At 51.2% G+C, this 18,414-nt stretch overlaps 10 protein-coding genes across 10 annotated transcripts; 2 read left to right on the top strand and 8 right to left on the bottom strand.

The window, feature by feature from the left end:
• Window positions 1–547: 547 nt before the first annotated feature.
• On the top strand, window positions 548–2,119 carry N7473_008493 (uncharacterized protein; the record flags this gene model as incomplete). Its single annotated transcript, XM_057154433.1, has 2 exons — window positions 548–604; window positions 908–2,119. 2 exons carry the CDS (start codon window positions 548–550, stop codon window positions 2,117–2,119), a joined length of 1,269 nt encoding a protein of 422 aa, XP_057008771.1.
• Window positions 2,120–3,007: 888 nt separating this feature from the next.
• On the bottom strand, window positions 3,008–3,584 carry N7473_008494 (DUF3602 domain-containing protein; the record flags this gene model as incomplete). Its single annotated transcript, XM_057154434.1, has 3 exons — window positions 3,008–3,165; window positions 3,252–3,464; window positions 3,533–3,584. 3 exons carry the CDS (start codon window positions 3,582–3,584, stop codon window positions 3,008–3,010), a joined length of 423 nt encoding a protein of 140 aa, XP_057008772.1.
• A 604-nt stretch (window positions 3,585–4,188) lies between these two features.
• N7473_008495 (putative transmembrane glycoprotein) lies at window positions 4,189–7,008 on the bottom strand (the record flags this gene model as incomplete). The annotated part of the gene is made up of 1 exon (XM_057154435.1): window positions 4,189–7,008. The coding sequence occupies one exon, from the start codon at window positions 7,006–7,008 to the stop codon at window positions 4,189–4,191; it is 2,820 nt and encodes a 939-aa protein (XP_057008773.1).
• A 600-nt stretch (window positions 7,009–7,608) lies between these two features.
• Window positions 7,609–8,106, bottom strand: N7473_008496 (GNAT family N-acetyltransferase; the record flags this gene model as incomplete). The annotated part of the gene is made up of 1 exon (XM_057154436.1): window positions 7,609–8,106. The coding sequence occupies one exon, from the start codon at window positions 8,104–8,106 to the stop codon at window positions 7,609–7,611; it is 498 nt and encodes a 165-aa protein (XP_057008774.1).
• A 590-nt stretch (window positions 8,107–8,696) lies between these two features.
• Window positions 8,697–9,534, bottom strand: N7473_008497 (GPALPP motifs-containing protein 1; the record flags this gene model as incomplete). Its single annotated transcript, XM_057154437.1, has 2 exons — window positions 8,697–8,894; window positions 8,974–9,534. The coding sequence occupies 2 exons, from the start codon at window positions 9,532–9,534 to the stop codon at window positions 8,697–8,699; spliced, it is 759 nt and encodes a 252-aa protein (XP_057008775.1).
• A 380-nt stretch (window positions 9,535–9,914) lies between these two features.
• Window positions 9,915–10,861, top strand: N7473_008498 (uncharacterized protein; the record flags this gene model as incomplete). The annotated part of the gene is made up of 4 exons (XM_057154438.1): window positions 9,915–10,053; window positions 10,108–10,151; window positions 10,271–10,397; window positions 10,461–10,861. The coding sequence occupies exons 1-4, from the start codon at window positions 9,981–9,983 to the stop codon at window positions 10,859–10,861; spliced, it is 645 nt and encodes a 214-aa protein (XP_057008776.1). The 5' UTR covers window positions 9,915–9,980.
• A 168-nt stretch (window positions 10,862–11,029) lies between these two features.
• On the bottom strand, window positions 11,030–12,353 carry N7473_008499 (lactonase family protein; the record flags this gene model as incomplete). The annotated part of the gene is made up of 2 exons (XM_057154439.1): window positions 11,030–11,882; window positions 11,953–12,353. 2 exons carry the CDS (start codon window positions 12,351–12,353, stop codon window positions 11,030–11,032), a joined length of 1,254 nt encoding a protein of 417 aa, XP_057008777.1.
• An 876-nt stretch (window positions 12,354–13,229) lies between these two features.
• N7473_008500 (VOC family protein) lies at window positions 13,230–13,727 on the bottom strand (the record flags this gene model as incomplete). Its single annotated transcript, XM_057154440.1, has 1 exon — window positions 13,230–13,727. One exon carries the CDS (start codon window positions 13,725–13,727, stop codon window positions 13,230–13,232), a length of 498 nt encoding a protein of 165 aa, XP_057008778.1.
• Window positions 13,728–14,551: 824 nt separating this feature from the next.
• On the bottom strand, window positions 14,552–15,241 carry N7473_008501 (M24 family metallopeptidase; the record flags this gene model as incomplete). The annotated part of the gene is made up of 1 exon (XM_057154441.1): window positions 14,552–15,241. One exon carries the CDS (start codon window positions 15,239–15,241, stop codon window positions 14,552–14,554), a length of 690 nt encoding a protein of 229 aa, XP_057008779.1.
• A 532-nt stretch (window positions 15,242–15,773) lies between these two features.
• Window positions 15,774–17,144, bottom strand: N7473_008502 (tyrosinase family protein; the record flags this gene model as incomplete). The annotated part of the gene is made up of 3 exons (XM_057154442.1): window positions 15,774–16,509; window positions 16,580–16,665; window positions 16,719–17,144. The coding sequence occupies 3 exons, from the start codon at window positions 17,142–17,144 to the stop codon at window positions 15,774–15,776; spliced, it is 1,248 nt and encodes a 415-aa protein (XP_057008780.1).
• Between the last annotated feature and the right edge of the window lie 1,270 nt (window positions 17,145–18,414).

Genomic DNA, 18,414 nt, shown 5'->3' on the forward strand with positions numbered 1-18,414 from the left:
GTATTATGTCCCTTGAATAATCCATTCGATTACTCCACTCACTCTAGATACTGCAGATGACCGATAGTTAGTCTATGGGAGTACTTGCATACATCCTACAGTACTACTGTATCCGTAAATTGTACATGTACAGTCTTCTCAGCAAGTAGATGCCCCACTACCTAGCAGCCACCAGGGGGCCACAATCGAAGGTGATCTTTTCTTTTTCCCTTCGTGGGAGAAGGTGCGAGCTTCAGAATTTTCGATCACAAATTATCATAAGCGCCTCGTCGATTTATCAAAATGAGTCTTAGTCTTAACTCTTCCGTCCTGCCATTATTTCTATAGATCCAATACTCTACCCATCACCGGCTAAACCCAGAGCCTTAAGGCCCCTCACAACAAAACCTAATGACTTAATAAAGTCTATAATCACTGGATCTTCCCTTTCTACTCCTGTCTGTGTCCTTGATCTTTCTCGAAGCGCCGGTCTGAAAGGTCCGCCCCTCTTGTCGCATCTGTTTCCTGCCTTCCCCCTCCCTCTTGTCCCACCACGCTACAGCACCATATGCCATCCTGGCCGAATAAGCGACCCCGACAGGGTAGCCTGCATCGTGAGCCCCAGGTACGTGGTCCATTCTCCCCGGTTGATCCGAGATGCGAAGGATGCCCCGAAAAGAAAGAAATCCCAAAAAAGGCCCGCACCAAAAGCGGAATGGAGCCCCCCTCTCCAACCGCGCAAGCTAGCGGGCTCTCGGGATGTCCAGATAGGATAGAAGAGACTAAGAGACTAAGAGAGAGGGAGAGCTTCGGTCCCGTGTGGTTCCGTGGCGCCCATAGCTCCCTGCAGGGCCCCTCCTCTTTCTCTCTTTAGTCCTCTTCACGAGACCACTTTGTTGTCCGAATCCTGCTGACGCCCCGCTTCTAGTACTCTCAAGCGAGCTGCTCGCATTGTCTGGACTACAAGATGCTCAGTCGGTATCCGCCGCGTCCTCGCCTGACGCGGTTGGATACCAAGCCTCGCTCGACATCGTCTATTTCCAGCGTCTCGTCAGCGGATATGTCTGACGTTTCTGTCTCCCTACCACCACCAACAGCTGTAGTAGCAGCAGCGACAATGACCGACTTAGTGTCTACGTTAGATCAACCGGCGCCTAAAGAGGAAGGCTCGCCGTTAACTGCAGCGACGCGGTTTTCACCTAAGGGCGAAGAACCGCTGCATTTACTGGACCTTGAATTTATGATGCATTGGTGTACGACGACATATCGCTCCATGGCTCGAGATCATGCAGCCGAGACGTTATGGCAGATGGCCATTCCTCAATTATCCTTGCGGTTTCCCGCCCTGCGACATGGTCTATTGGCGTTGTCGGCGTTGCAACTAGCTCGAGATACGCCAAGTTCAACGCGGAAATGGCGATATATGGTTTCGGCGCGTGAGCATCAAACTCATGCTCTAGCGGGTGTTCAGTTCGACAGCGCGGAAGATCTCACAACGGCGCAATGTAATGCAGCGTTTGCGCTATGCTGTGTATTGGTGGTCTTCCCCTTTGCATATTGTCTGATTGATGACTCGGACGTGGAGGATGAGGACGAGCGACCTGAGGTGCTGGATGAATTTCTGGAAGTCTTTGAACTCACACGCTGGCTCGTGGGAGCCATGATGCTCATGATGGACCGGGTTGCCAGCGGCGAACTATACCCACTTGTACGACCGGAGCCAACTCGGCCAACAATGCCGGACATGTCTCAATTGGTTATCTCGGCGTTGAGGAGGCGCAATGTAGTGGAAGCAGAGCGAGATCCCTCCCATGAAACAGATGTATACGAGCAGGCCCTCGAGCATCTACGCTACTCTCTGGAACAATTGATGGGCGGAGGTGAACCCAAGGATTTCGCCTTTTGCTGGGCATTCCGTATACCCGTGCGATTCCAAGACTTGGTTCGGGAGAGGGAGCCTTTCGCTTTGGTTGTCCTGGCTCACTATGCTGTGGTTTTGCATCATATGCATCAGGCCTGGTGGATGGGGAATTGGGGAACCCGGATACTCAAGGAAATTGCCGACTATTTGGATCCTGAGTGGCGGGAGTTGATTCGCTGGCCTATCGATGCAACAGGTTGTTCGGTGCCAGAGGTATGAACCTGCACAAGTACAGGCGGCATGGCTCGTACCTGCCCAAACTGCGGAGTATCGTGGGGAAGTTGTTGATCAACGACCTCGGCATGCTCCCTGACCAACTGCCAGAACCGAGGAAAGATCTACCTCTAAGAGCAGTTCAGAGCCTATTGCTTGACGATAGCGAAGGTCGGTCCTTTTGGAGAGGAACCGCCAAGTAATAATAGGCTGCGACCGATCAAGGTCAGCCCTTGCATTCATATTCATATTCATATTCGCATTCGCATTTGCATTCGCGCCCGACGGAGCAGAAATCAGGGATTGCGACCATTGTCTACAACGAATCATGAGAGCGTGTCATTAGGATAAAAAAAATCCGCTATCAACAGAGAGGAGGGAGAATATGGCTTCTTCTGCACCAAAGTGCTATGCGCCAAGGGAATAGAACTAAAATTGAAGCCCAAAAACAGATCTCAAAAACTAAAGAAAAAAAGTGAAGACCCCAGTAACCCAAAACCCCCCAAACTTCCCGGAGTAACACCAAGCGCCAGTCTTTGATGGACGATAACCTCGGACGGACTTGTGGCCCGAGTCTAGTGAGGCCGTGCAGTAGCGCCAGACGAGAAAGATAGAGATAGGCCCAACCAAGAGGAAGAGATAAGAAAGAATGAAACATGAAAAAGCAAACAGCACCAGATAATAAGATAACCACGCACCCCCGCATTGCAAAGAATGTCTTTCGCAACTTTGTCAACTTCACATGTTGTCTACCGCAGGGTTTTGAGGCCATGCGAGGCACGTTGTGAGAGTCTTCGGTCGGCTGCTCCTGGGGAATCGCAAGATGAGTAGCGCACCCGATCGGTATGTTTCTTGCAGGGGGGTCGTGTCACTCTCGCTGACGGAGGATCGTTTCTAGGAAGACGGCGAATCTCGGCGCGTCTCCTGTCGCTTGAGCTCCATCTCCTTCATGCGATCCTTGGACTGGGTGCGCACTCGGATCAGCTCGGCTTCCTCCTTACGGGCGTGTTCTTCCTCCTCGGGCGTGGGGATGTAGGCATTGGCGGCACCACCTAGGAATTTCATGCTTGTCAGCGACTTCATCGAATACACCACCACTCTTTGCGCTCTACAACGCCGGAAATAATCCATCGCATACCTCGGCCCGTATGGTGGGGGTATTGTTCCGCCCGGAGCGGCGGCGACTCAACATCTTGACTCTCGCGCGCGATCTCTGGACGCTCCGGATCATTCAGGACCATATTCCCCGATCCTCCGCGGCCGGTGGTATAAATCTCTTGCTTGATCCTCGGCGTAGCGAGGTCCTTGGGGGTTGTGGGCGTTGTGGATTTCGGAGGAGGGGCGATGTTGCCTGCATTGAGGAGAGTGCTGGTCAGCCACCAGTCATGAGAAAGAGATGCTGGATCTGGATTGTCGTACCGGCGCCTCCCCGGCCGTACGAGATATTTCGGGAGAGATTGGGACCACTCATGGCGAGAGCAGATGAGGGTTTTGGATGTTGCGCTCGTTGGGAGATGGGAGAGCTTCTAATGTGAAGCGGGGAGTGCGGCAGATTCTGTTTCCGCCTGGCAGTCACGCGGTCGGTGTGATATTTCGAGGGTGGAAGGTGAATGAACAGTTCGCAATTGTTCTGTTTGGGGAAGGAAGACTGCAAGATGAGGGTGATTGTCAGGGGAAAAGAACGGTTGTCTCCTTTTTCTCTCACTTTCTTCTTTCTCTCTTTTCCCCCGGTTTTTGATCTCGTGGGGAACCGAAATCTTTTCCGCGCCAAGCAGCATGAGGTCATGGGACCGGCCGCATCGGGAATCTGTATCCATCGCGAACTCAACTAAGCAGCAGGTCTGCTGAACAGGTCTTGCTCCACATTAGTAGAATGAGTATAAAAGAGAAAGATTGATTGATCACGATATCTAGACTAAGAATGAAACGCCGCCAAAAACATGAACACAGATGAAGACAAGAGATAGACACAAAACCAATGGATATCATGTTCGCCATGCCCCAAACTCCAATGGAAGCCAAACAGATTCAAATCAAACAAGATCGCCCACCGCGGACATAAACAGAAAACACAACTAGACAAATGCTATCTCGCCACTACTGGCAACTGGAAGCCCCCGAGAACTGGCGCTTCTGAGAGGAGGCGGAGGCTCAAGTCCCATATTCCAGTGTTGATTCTCCCTCGCAGCAGCCGCTTTCTGCGGACTGGCTTTCCGAGACAGATGCTCTTCGAGATCAGACACAATTGACGAGCTCTGTGGAATACCCGAGTCGATATCCGCACGTAGTTGCTGTGGTGGTTTGGGGTGAGATCCCGATTCTAAACGGCGAGCACTGCTGAGACTGTTCTCACTCCAGAAGCGTGGAAGCGGAGAAATAACACCGCGATAGTCCTGTGCCAGACTCAGTTGGCTCTGACTCTTACCACCACCCTCGGTGAGAGGAAATAGACCAGGTGGTGGCTGTAGAGGCTGGTACTGGGATACCCGGTTCTCGTCGCCATACTCGGACACGGACATGGCTGTGGAATAAGGACGGCCTTGAATGGATTGGCGGTATTCGTCGCTAAAGGTGGACACGGAGACGGTGTCAGCACGGCTGCGCAGGCTGCGAGCTCGTTCGAGGGCCCGGAGTCCGGAAGATGTGCGGCGACTGATTTGAGCAGAGAAGAGTGGGTTCGATGAGTTGCGGTGCTTGGCCCGGCTGTGAACAAATGCCTCGAGGGAATCAGCCTCGGAGATGGTGGACTCATCTGGCTCGACGGCCCTCAATGTGACGCGCTTCGTGTTCTCGGGGATGCTCTCCGCGATACTGTGTCTAGCTCGGGCAGCAGCGGGGGGAGGTCGGGGGAACAAAGGGGTGATATTTCCAATACTGTCATCGCTCATGAATGAAGCCTTGGTGTTCTGCCATGACATGCGTACGAAGCCATGACCTGGAGGTCCGAAGCCACCGGCACCATGTCCAGCACCACTCATTCTCACAGGCAGACCCGAGGCGACGGTTGAGATTCCACTGGAACGCTTCGAGTATCGCTTTGAACGAGATGACTGAATAGATTCACGCTTCATGGCCCGTGGTTGAATGGACTTGAGTGGTTCTCGGCGGGAACGGTTGCTAGTTCGACGGCGTACACCGGGACTGGCGGAGAATGATAGGCGTTGATTCTGCTTTCGGGTGGGCGACTTGTTGACCGGCTTGTCCTCAATGCCTGAGTCTCGCAAAGGGACAAATGCGCGCTTAGGCGAACGAGGTGGCGGGCTAGGCTCCGGAATTGCCATCATGCTGTCCTCGGGTTTGTCGAAAGATGCCACATTCCAGGTAGGGCCGAGTTCAAGCTTGGGGAGGTCAGATGCAGGTGAAATCGGGCTCATCCAGTCATCAGAGTTGTCATCTTGCGAAGGCCTTCCAGTAGCACCTGGTTGGCAGTTGGGTAGGTCTGGCCGTGCAGGCCGCGGGGGAGGGACTTTGGCTTCTGGTGGCTCTTGGCCGTCTTCCACTGTCGTGGACTTTCTCCGACGACGCCAGCAGCAGAAGAGTATAATACTGCTCAGAATGACCGCCAAGGGGATGATCACGGAAATTGCGATAATCCCCGCCTTTTGGTGCGAAGGGCTAGAAGGATCCGAGGAGCCAGAGCCGCCTGAATGAGTCTCGGATGGCTCGAGAAGATCGAGTTCAAAGTCCCGTCGATTCTCAGTTGATCCTTGGGATGCCTTTAAATGAATGGTAAACGTCTGTGGCTGTGCATCTGATGGAACATGCCCCGAAAGTATCTTGTTGGCAGGATTATAGCTAAGCCAGGGAAGATCATCCCCCAGATCAACGTCAAGTTGCACCGAATCATCAGTCAATATTGACTGGTTGAAGACATATGAAAAGTCCTCGCCGATGGTTGCCTCGCAGCCTTTGACAGTCTCCAGGAAAAGTTCCAGAAACTCCAAGCGAACCATAAGCTTCGCCTCATCGTAATAAGTGTCTGTCACAGTGATGGTGACGTTCTTGTTGACAGCGTCTTTCGGCGGTGTGCCAATCAGAGAAATCGAATTCTTGTCAAGGCTCAACCAATCTGGAAGTTCAGCGTCAACCGAGGTCAAGCTTTTGCTCGAGATCGGCGAGCTGTCCATGGTAACGAAGCTTTCGAAACTGGGGCTATTGAACGTTTCGCCTCTGGTGAGGTTGAATGTTTGTACGGTCTCATTGAATGCTAAGATATGCGGTCCGATAGAGAGCTGAAAAGTCTGGTTGACGGCGCTGAAGCCTGCCACGTCCGAGGCAACCAACTGGAAAGTAAACTCCTGGGAGCCAGAGCCGGGGAATGCCGGGGTATTTCCAGCAAATTTGAGCAGTGAGGGATCAAAGCCGATCCATGATGGTAGTGGAGCATTGTTGGGCGAGGTTCCGTAGTAGATCGTTGACGGGTGGGTATTGTGAAAGGTACTCGGGTCGAATTCGATTGAGAACGGCTGACCGGGGTGTATGTATAAAGTGGCAGGATAGGAGACAGGACCTACGGTCTGAAGTTGCGATACAAGAGACGTACCCACTGTCGGACCTTGGTCCGATGTGACAATCAGAGTGACATCCATGCTGGCAGAATCCGAGCCATTTGACGCGACAAGTTTGAATGATTTTGATCCGCTATCCGTTGAGTCCGGCGTCCCTGAGAGGGTACGACTGGCGCTGTCGACTTCGAGCCATGACGGTGCGTTCTTGAGTGAATACTTGGTATCGGAATCGGTGTTTGAAAAAGTGCTAGCGGCAAACACGAATCTAAACGGTTGAGAGACACGCGCGACAGGTGGTAGTTGTGAGTTGACGGGATAGTTGGCGGCTAAAGCTGCAGCGTGAACTACAGCTGCCAGCGCCAACGTGATAACAAGAAAGAGAGCCATCGCTGGCCAACTCAATCCGGATCAGGTCCGAGACTGTGTATCTTGTGAGGAACACAGCTAGCACGACCAAGCTGGATCAGTATAGAAACTCAACGGCAGCACACCGCAAAACCTCAATCAGACGGTTGAATAGTTAGAAAACACGACCAGAGTGAATTGAAGGAGAGAGAAAGACCAAGATGAGGAGGTGGCTCGTCCATGATCTCCTTCCAGGACTCCGCTCCCTGGCACTCGTGCCAAAGGGACAAGGAGACATTCAAGGCGTGCCCCGTAGTAATAGCCATGCCTGGATATGCTGAGCGTCACCGAAGTATGTAGCAGAGTGACAGTCGAGAATGAGAGAGAGGGGGAGCGCGTCGGAGTTCAGATCGACGCTCACGTTTCGCCGGAGCCCCGACTCTAAGCAAGGGATGTCCATGCTCCTTCGGCAGCCAAGGAGATATGCCCAACCACAGCGATGCTTTCTGGCCCCTCGTAACATTTCCAGGAACAAGGGTCCAATGAAGTTGCAAGGCAATTGTCCCTTTAAGGAAAGGAAAAAATAGGCTCGCCTCATACTCGTATGAGGCCGTCGGATAGCCACAGGTGGCTTTTTTTGCTTCACCCGTCACGTTCTAAATCAAGGACCATTCTGATGCCCGTTCGCCCAGGGGCGTAGTAATCAGGGATCACCTCACGCTCCTCGAATCCACATCGGCGATACAGAGCCCGCGCAGGCTCCCTGGCCTGGTCCACCCATAGCTGAATGTACTGGCAGCCCTCCTTTCGCAGGCGCTCTTGAATGAAGGACATAAGCTGTTGACCGACGCCCTGGCGGCGATAGGCCTCGATCACGCAGACCTTGTGCAAGAGGGCAATGCCCTTTTGGCGCACGTACACAGCGTAGGCCACGAGACTGGGTCGCGTAGCATCGTCGTTGACGCGGGTCGAATACAGAACCCGCGTGTTGGGCTTTTTCCTCCATAGTTCCTCCCCGAATACGAAAGCTTCATTGGTCGGGAATGTCTTTTTCTCGACGCGTGAAATCTGGGCGAGAATCTCCAACGCTTCGTTTCTCTTTAAGGAATGAATGTCCGAATGGACCAGTGTGGAGGACATTCTTCTGTTCCACGCGTGGGATGATCACGAATGTGATCCCGGGTTGTCGGATCAAAGTTGTGATAAAAACTAGTTTTATATTGCAATTGCTAGCTGCTGACCTTGCCAGCGTCAATGATCGGAGTGAGGGCTTGGAAACTTGAATTTGGAGGTGGAGAGCTGGTAAAGCTGCAGCCCTGGATTTCAGGCACCAACTTAGGCCTCTGAGAGGAAGAGCCCAGTCCTACTGATCCCTTCAAAGGGCAGTCGTTTTCGCTTGTATTTTAGTCGCTGCTGAATGACCTCCTACGATTTATTCTTATTTATTCACAGAAGTGAAGGAATTCGGGTATCGATTTATTGACGCCCTCCCACAGGAGGGACTGTCACAAACAGAGCATTTGATTTGAGAGATGACCGTCTAAATGCCATCAAAACGCCACCAAAGGTTTGCTAATTCCCCAAATAAAAGGGGGCGCAATAGTTACAAGGAAGCCCCATTGTCGTGCGAGAAGCCTCGACTCGATTATATGTCCATAAATGCTGTACGGCTCGTTCAACTACAAGCCGTAGCTTCGTTTCCTCGCGGGTAATCTCAAGACGCACTCTCCTCAAAGATAATTTCCTTTCGAGAATCGCGACCCGTAGTCGCTCGCTTTGTTCACCATTTCCCGCCGTTGCGCACTTGTAATCTTTGACCCCACGGCCATATCCTTCTCTCGGTCAAAAGCACGCGCACTCGGATCATCTTCCTCCTCCTTACGAGCAGGTCGCTCTTTCTCGAGGCGGATGTTCTTTCCTGTTTCATCCTATAGAGAGTTTGATTAGCACGTGAGCTTTCAAGACAGGTCCAAGCAATGCAAGCCACTCCCTCGAGGCAAAACCTACATTAAATTTCTTGATCTGCTCTTCCATCGCTTTATTTCGCGTTGCGTCCTTCGTGTTCGAAGTACGTTGCTCTGCACGGTTTGGAGCGGCACCAACACCCATCATTTCATCTTGTAGTCGTCGCATCCTCTCTTCCGGAGTCTCAACCCATTTCGCATCTACCTGCTTCGAACCAGGTGCACGAGCAGACTTTCCAGTCTGGAACTTCCGATTCCGAAGCTGTGTCGGGTCGATTTTTGAGGCCCAGTCACTCTGGCTGGGTGGCAGTAGCATCCATTCGTCCCGCTGGGTCTCCTTCTTCTGGGTTTCTGATATTTGGGGAGCGGATTGGACGGATGTTTGCGTGGCTGGTTGTGCACCACCGAGGGATGGTGGTAGGCCTGGCCCGAAGTCGTTGTCGCTGTCGCTGTCGCTATCGCTGCCGGACTGGGAGTCTTTGTCGTTGCTATCATGGGCATCGGAGGGCTGGGGTGGGGGTAGTGAAGGGCCAATCACCCTTTTCTTGAGTGGCTCTTCGCCATCTGTTTCGGTATCGAGCTTGCGTTTCCCGGAGGGCTCCATCGTGTGGTAGGTGAGACGATGGATGGTCGTATGAGGGAGGAGTCGAGAACGGGTTGGCAGAAATGAAATGCGCGATAAGATATGCCCGTTGTCGATATGGGTTGATGTCATTGCGCCTGACCGCCTGCCTGGCCTAGTTATCAACAGTGATCTATATATACTTACCTTCACGCAGACTACGAGATTGATTTAACTTCTAATGTTGCAAATAAAAACCATCTTTTTTGTGAGCTTGGTCTACTCCCGATCTTTGATAACATTGTCCTATCTTTGTACATTTGATGCTTGATACCTCGTCATCTGTGCCCCGATCTACAGCGATGACTAAGCCATAAATCTTTCCAATCCCTTCGAACCCCACCAGGAATCAAAAAGTGTCTGAGACTTTGCCTGAACCCAGCAACGGAAGCTTACCCTGTCGCTACGTCAATCTCCTCTGGGCCGCCATGGTCTACTATTTCACATCCAACGCGGTCTCTCCCGCCGCGTTCATCTACGTCGGCAAGGACAAGTTTGAGAGTATGCTATCGATTGACTGGTTCCTCGAAGAAAGCTCCTGACAATTTGCGCTAGATGAGGATTTGATCAAGTTTGGATTGGACCACGATGTCTGGTCAGTGTGCATTCACGGTATCTGCATTGAATTGCCAGGCTAACTGTTCTCTACTATAGGGTCGGTCTCCAAGTTTCCGGTCATACATCATCACTCCCAGATCACTAATACACGCCAACACAGTTCCACGTTGACAACCTCTCGAGTGCTCACGTCTACCTACGTCTCCGCGAAGGCGAAACATGGGACAACATCCCCGAGCCCCTCCTCGAAGACTGCGCTCAACTGACAAAAGCGAACTCGATCGACGGTCGGTCCCCAATTACCTTATCCAAACACCACCAAGCCGCGCAAGGCTAACGCAATTGCGCAGGAAACAAAAAGGATAACATCACCATCATTTACACACCATGGTCCAACCTCCAAAAAGACGGCTCCATGGCCACAGGACAAGTCTCCTTCCACAACCAAAAGCTAGTCAAAAAGGTCCTCGTCCGAGTTCGCGAAAACCCCATCGTCAACCGCCTGAACAAGACCCGCGTTGAGAAATTCCCCGATCTCCGAGCCGAAAAGGAAGAGTTCCTCAAGAAGAAGCGCCATGATGAGCGCAAGTTGCGCGAGCAGCAGCAAACTCGGGACAAGCAGGAGAAGCGTGAGCGTGAGCAGCTTAAGTGGCAGAAGAGCCATGCGTATGACGATATGTTTAGTCCTGAGAATTTGGAGGCGAGCAGCAACCAGGACCGCGATGCGGATTTCTTGGACGATTTTATGTGATGAAGATTTGCGTCGCATTTTACTTCGACGATAGTACATGAAGATATGAACCCACCCGTTTTTCTCAATTCGGACCACCCCTAGGTAAAAGAATGAAAGTATGTGAATATGAGAGGTCCAATTGATAAACAAAGCACGTTCCCACCATCAGCATTTCTATCTATCATATCACTCGTCCCAGATCACACTGCTCAGGCCCTCGGCAGTGCCTACCTTGCCGGGCTCTCCAACTTGCAGTACGGCAATCTCCTCGCCCAGGTTACCCGTTTCCCGGTCCCGGCGGACAATTGCCACGGTCGACGTGGCCTGGTTTCCAATTGCAACCAGGTCGCCAGCCCGATTGATCGTGAACGTCCGCGGCACCTTGCCGTAAGATGAGGTCTTATTCCGGAGCATCACAGCGCCAGTACGTGGGTTCCGATCCAAAGTGACGATGCTATCATTCGGGGCGAAACCTTGATCAGTGCGAATGGAGACGTAGAGCGCATTCCCAACCATCCGAATCTCAGCCGGGGTCGCACCCTTGGGCATCGTGCTGTTGGTATACGGCACCATAGTCTGAGTCTTTTGGAAAGAAAGACATCCAGATCGTGCATAAGCCACCTCGAAGACATTCAAAGTGCCACCAATTTCGTTCGCAAGGTACAGCATCGTCTTACCGACGGCCGCGACCTGGCGCGAGTGCTCGGGCCGGCCATCCTGGCTTCCGGAATGCGTATCCCTGTTTGTGCCGTCTGTCCAGAATACACCGTGGCGAGGACCGCTGCCGAATGTAATGTTGACTGGTGGGCATTGTTGCAGCTTGCCGGATCCGCTGTCGATGGAGTATACGCGGAGCAGATCAGCGCCTAGATCGGGACTCACCACGAAGGAGCCGGTCGGGTCGAGGAAGACCTCGTGCGGGTGAGGTGAGTCTTGTTGCGCGACGGCACCTGGGCGGGTCATGTTGAAGTGGAATTCCTGGACGGCAGGCTCATTGTCGTGTAGAGGGAGGGCAAATGTTGAGATTGCAGAGCCCTCGCTATGGATCTGTTAGTTCTATATTCCATTTTCCTCTCTCATGATCAATGCAGTCGAGGAATAAGACTTACTAATGAGCAATGGCAAGATATTTCTCACCATCCCCATCCTCATAAATAACACTATTCACACCCCCACCAACGGTATTCGTCTTTGCAATCTGATGCAACTTCCCATCTTCTCCAGCCTGATACGCCCACAAGGAGCCATGCGTACTCGGGTCCGCCGTGCCATCCTCATCAGAACAGTAAACAGTGCGCGTCTCCGGATCAAAGGTCAACCAACTCGGCATGGCGCCGCAGGTCTTGGCCGTGTCGGCGAGGGACAGATCATGGCCATTGAAGGAGAGTGTGTAGACATTGCCATTGTAGTGAGTGGCCCAGAGACGGGCGGATGAGCGTGGGGGTGTCTGTTGCAGGGATGCGGTTGTGAGGGTGAGGAGAGACAGTAGGGGCGCGTGTGTGAGACGCATTGTGGTTGTGGGGAACTGGGATGAGTACCCAGTAGTTCAATGTGTATATAGATGGTTCTTATGGATTTCGATTCATCCGCGATGCGAAATGGAGATGCACAGTGTGGCAATGAGGAGTTTCTGAAGAGGGGAAGTACCGAGTACAAGTAGTAGTCCAGAGGCTAGTAGCAGATGGAGTAACAGTGCAGGACCCAAATTAACACGACACGCGGGATGATCGGCTGCAACCCTGAGAAATTCTCCAGGGTCCCAGGCACGGTCAACATGGACTGGCATCATGCCCAGTGACGAGTGCCTTCGGCCGTGTTTCGTGGATAATTGGAATGGATCGACGTGGGGGTTTACCCAAGTCAGGATGCAGGGTGGAGCCTGCATGGGAGGGGGTTGGGCAAGGGGGAGAGGTGGACGGGATGACGATATTATTTATTGAGGGTATTCTCTACATTGTTACTTCTAGAATAGCTAGATGTTGTAAGTTGTTTAGAGTCGTAGATGAGATAGGTGGTGAATTGTTGTTGTAGGTAGTGAAGAATCCGGGGTACAGGTATAATATAGTTGCCGACTGTCGGTTCTTAGCCGTGCTACCTTGCCACTTCTGCAGAAGACAGTAGCATTGGATTCAAATTAAGGCACGTGTGCTGATTATAAACAAAAGTCATACACCGATGGCCTTGGTAGGTATACCTCATAACCTCCTTCCGATTAACTTTACTTTCGCTACACTTAAACTTTAGTATATCAGGTACGGAGACAAAGCAAACACGGGGGCGCATATCTGCAGGAGTACGGAGTAGATCCCGAATCCTCACAATATCCGTCAAAACTTAAGGGGCGTATTTAGCGTGAGCTTATCCAGGTAGCCGGTGAAAAGCAAGTTTATTTCCCATTGAAAGCTCTGCGTAGCTCGTCCACATCCAGCTTCTCCATGCGCATCATAGCACTATACGCACGGTCCCGTTTCTCTGTCTCTGGGCTATTCAGCACTTCGGAGACCTCATCGGGCACGATCTGCCACGACAGGCCGAACTTGTCCGCCAGCCAGCCGCATTTCCTCTTGGTCTTATCGCCGCCCTCACCGAGCTTGTGCCAGTAGTAGTCGACCTCGGCCTGGTCCTTGCAGTTAATCATGATAGAGATTGCCTCGTTGAATTTAAAGTACGGGCCCCCGTTAAGGCCGACGAACTTCTGATCATTGAGCTCGAATTCGATCGTCATGAGGCTGCCTGTCTCACGCCCGTGTGTCTCCTGGCCAGCTTTGGAGTAATACTGGCGCTTCGTAATTTTGGAGTTCTTGAAAATGGAGGTATAGAACGAGGCAGCTTCTTCCGCTTGGCCGTCGAACCAGAGGCAAGTTGCGAGTTTGTTGACAGACATCAGGCTAGTAGCCGTGTGGTAGGAAGCAGTAGAATGAATTGCAATGCGTGGCCAGAATACGTCTTGCAGTATCAGCGTGGTAGAGACGACAGACTTATGATCGTTGCAACGTACTTGGTAAGTGCGGGGTTCGCAGGTGTCAGAATACTGCTCAGTGGGTCATACTGGTGCACCAGTAAAAGATCAACAGGATATCCACGGCTCCGGCAGCATGTATCCGAGCCCTCCATGATATTGCGGCCTACCCACCGCTTCCGTGTATGGGACCGGGTATGCCGACACCTGGGACGAGCTGGAAGATACTTTCCAGATCCTGGAGAGAAATGGTATCCTACCACCACTTGATCAGTTGAACGCGATTTTTAGTCATTCCTACGTATAACTAATCAAGTCTCCTGATTCTTTGACTATTGTTTTGCAATTACGATTACAATTACACCAGCTTAACTTATTCACGAAGTATCGTACATCAAAGGCGGGTGATACGTGGTCCTCCTTGTTGAACAGGGGGAGATTCGACCATGCCGAGGGCAGAAGTAGCAAGTGGCTCTCCACCGGGACATCGGGGTCGGCTTCGCGGTTTGTTTTTGCGTACACAATTTCCATTCAAACCTATTGTCGAGTGGACCCCGAACAACAACTCTGCAAGACAGGAGATCTCTCCACTGAGTCCCCGTGCACTCAAGTAGATACTTGACCGAGATTTATATCCATCCTAGTGATTGTTATATAGCTCAGATCTACAAGACGTGTTGAAAATAGCCTATCTTATAGGTTCAATCCTCTATGAAACATGTTGAACATCACCACCAATCATGCTTAACCTAATCCACTGTCAAAAGTTGCTCCGTGAATCCCCCAAACTGGCGCGCAGTATCATGCAGATGAATCTCCAAAATCCAATGCCGCTTAAACCCATCCGGCCCAACACAATTCATACTCTTATCATTGCCCTTGGTGATATACAAACTCGTCTTATCCCTCGGAATCCGCTCATGTGGAAAATCCCCAACAATATGGCCCGCAATATGAGCTCCAAACGTAAACCCATGCTTCTGCGCAATCCCACACGAGATATCATATAATTGCTCCCCCGTCATATCAGGATTCTCGCGATACTTGTCTTTAACAATTTCCCAAATGGGCTGCAGCGAATCCCGCAATTTCTTCTTGTGCGGATCCTCGCCCAACACGAACGTGCGCCCGAAATCGGCTTCCCATTCTTCGAAGACGGGGCCTAGGTCCACGATGAGGATATCGTCTTCTTGGATGACTCGATCGGGCGGATTATCGGCGTAGGGTGCTAGGGTGTTTGGTCCACTGCGAACAACGCGTTTGTGCCAATGGGTTCGCACGTTGTACCGTTCGGCGCCTAGTTTGTGTATTTCATCGGAGAGTGCCTTTTCGCTGATTCCGGGGCGGACTAGAGTTTGTTCGATTTCTTGGAAGAGGAGGATGGCTTTGTTTTGGGCGTCGAGCAGGAATGCTGCGCGCTCGGCTTCTTTGGCTTCCATGATGTTTGGATTATTCCTTGGAGAGATTGATGAAAATGAGGAGAGAATGAAGTGATTGTGAAATCAGCGGGGGAAGCGTCGTCACCTCGGCTGACCAATTGGGGTGGATGCGATAGTAAAACATCGAAACACCCCGCTGAGGAGTGAAACTGACTCATTTGTTGAAGAAGTGGGGGGATAATAGGTAGAATACTACGGTAAGCAGCCTTGGCTGTCGAAAATGGGTCCGAAAGTTCCTAGCTAGGACTGATTGAGGTGCTTTCTCGTATCTATCACGACGTGATGTTCACTACTTGCCGCTGCTCGGATTGTTTTGTCCTGGAAGCAGGCCTACCACCATCAATTATTCTGCATACTGAGGTCTGTCTACTGGTAGTTTCCACAAATCAATTCAATTCCAACAAGTCCAAACATTTACCAATGCAACATTGTAACAAACCATCAATAGAAACTCCATAGTTAACAATACAATTAATCCATCCATCACGAACTAAACCTGACCAATTTCCAACCCCACCAACTTCAATAACACTCACAGATACACATAACAAAAAGGCCCAGCAGTCGTACTCATAAGATCCCTCATAGCAATGGACCCCCTCTTAACAAAACCCACATTAACATGCGTATCAAGAGTCGTATTAGCCGAAACCGGCTCATTCAAAAAAGTCCCCGTCCCCGAAACCGCAAACTCTCTCTCCTCCAAATCCTCATACTGCCACATCCACCAAATCCGATCAATCATCGAATGATGATTCCAAAACCCCGGATCACCGGGGTTCGCATCTGCGTCACGCCCCGGATCACCGCCCATTGCTAAATGGCCGCCGCCGTGGATGCCGAGCAGCCCGCTGCCGGGTGCGCCTTGGGTGTTTGTTTCGAAGGACCAGATGTCGGGGCTGTTTTGGATGAGATTGAGGACTGTGCTGTGGTTGTTGTTAGAGCGCAGGATGGAGTTAGTTAGGTCTCGTTTTAGGCAGCGTGGGTTGTAGTCGAGTGGGTTACTCATTCGGGATACGTTTCCTCCGGGCATGTAGAGGAATGACGGGCCCATGTTGACTGTGTAGTTGGTCAAGGGCCCGCTGGTTACGCAACCGCCTCCTGTACCGGTTGGGAGGATCAGGGGTGGGATGTCGGTGTGGCCTAGGGGAATGCGGAGGTCTGGTTGGTTTGGGATGAAGGCGCCGTTGCCGGAAATGGATGTGTCGCTGCCATCGAAGAGGGGGGATTGTTCCATTGAGTCTATGTCAGAGCCCCAGTTCCAGTAACTAGAAGTGAAAGGTTCGTCAATGGAGATGTATTCGAAGATGTTGCTAGATTGGAAAGTGCAAGACTTACGGGAGATCACCGCTGTAACCACATTCATTCCGCAGAGCCTCTTCGAATGTATAGATGAAATACCGATGCCATGCTAGAAAAGTGCCCTAAGATTGATCAATATAACTCCCTTGAAACACACAGACTGAAAAATACATACCGTTCGGTGAATATGCCAAGTCTGATTGATATGCGTCGCCAAAAAGTCATCATACCGTGTCTTCGCCCCAGCCGCAAGCGCATCAGGTGTCTGAGGAGGTAGTTGTTGTAAACACAAGATCGAATCAATATAAGCTCGCCTTTCCCTTTCTGTGAGAGCTCTCCAGTCTCGACGGACTCGGAGGGTTTCCAAGGTACAACTTCCACGGTCATGATTCAAAGAACGATTCTCGAGACCGTGGAGCGTCAAGTCGAGCGCAGATCGAGCTAGCAAATTCATTTGATATAACGCTGTGTCTTCTGAGTTGAGTGTGCTATCTTGGTTTGAAACCATGGACATAGCCCAGGTCTGTGAGAATAGACATAGTAAAAAGCTGATGAAAAGAGCATCCATAAGGACGACTCGAGTACCGCCTCTAGCGTACATGGATGTTTGATGGGAAATGTCCACGCAAGCCCTTCTAGCAAGCCATTCACAGAAGATGAATCAAACAGCAAACTCGCACTTGAAGTATATGTATACTTCTAGAAAGCGTTTCAGTCGAAAAAAAACCTACCTTCCACTCGGATATCCGGCTGAGCGGATCGTATACTCGTCTCACCCTTCTACCAATTCCAAACCATACTCACCGGCTCGGCGGGTTCCAAATCCCAATTATACACGAGTCTTACATTAGACTCGTGATACCCTGATACCTCGTGGCTGAACTTCGCCGCCATGTCATGCAGGGGTTCGGCTGGTTCTGAGAACGAATGATACGTTCTAGATGGATAGATGCAGGACTTGTATCGTAGTCTGAACCAGATCAGTCCCTGCAGAGCCCGATCGATTGGGAATTCTCGATGCAACTTGCAGAGAATCTCGGAGCGGGCGTTTAGAGCTTGTCTTTTCCGATACGCTGGTATCAGCTTTGGTCAGCGGTTTGGGGCGAGGTTGTTTCATGCGTGGCCTGATGGCTGCTTGATGGCCTGTTGAAGGGTATCGCCATTACTCTACAAGGCGCCATTGACTCAGACTTGATATTATTACTTTCAAGCATGCTGACGACCGCGACTGCGAGCCAGCATACTCTTTTGGGGGTTCTTATTCCACATCCTCAGACCCTTGAGCTTAGTCAATGTTACCATGAATGATCGATGACCACGGGGCATTTAATGTTGGCTTTACCGGATAGTTTTTGAACTAAAGAGTGTCAATTTTTAAAGGTTATCCCTCTCCGGTTAAAGCGACAACATATATGTTTACTGCCGAATGCTTAAATGCGCTTACAATTGGGTAAGAAATACGTTAGCTGACGGCTGACAGGTTCATTCCGGTTGATTTCTCCATGAAAAATGGGCTTAGCATTTCTTGACAAGGTTTGCGACCAGCATTCATGAAATAAGTATAGTGTGGAGTAGACAGCCTCTCTGTACATTATTAAGTCTAACCACGGACTGACTGCGCACCATCGTGAAATGCGAGAATCCGAATACGAGTGGGCCTGGTTAGGCGAGGCCGCGGCATAGTAACGGCATTGCCGTGGTCTCGGCGTCGCTGTTCGGAAGCAGGATATCTCTCTGGATGAAGCCGTTGGTTTTCTGCTGAACCTCGTCAATAATCCTTCACCCATTCAAGGTTGGGAGGTAACTTCATATCCCACAGGCTGAGATATTTTGTTTCTGCCTCCGAAAAAATACAAATGTATTGATGTGGA

This window comes from Penicillium subrubescens, assembly GCF_028828155.1.
Source record: "Penicillium subrubescens strain IBT 31985 chromosome Unknown utg000005l_segment0_segment0, whole genome shotgun sequence".
Taxonomy (NCBI): Eukaryota; Fungi; Ascomycota; class Eurotiomycetes; order Eurotiales; family Aspergillaceae; genus Penicillium; species Penicillium subrubescens.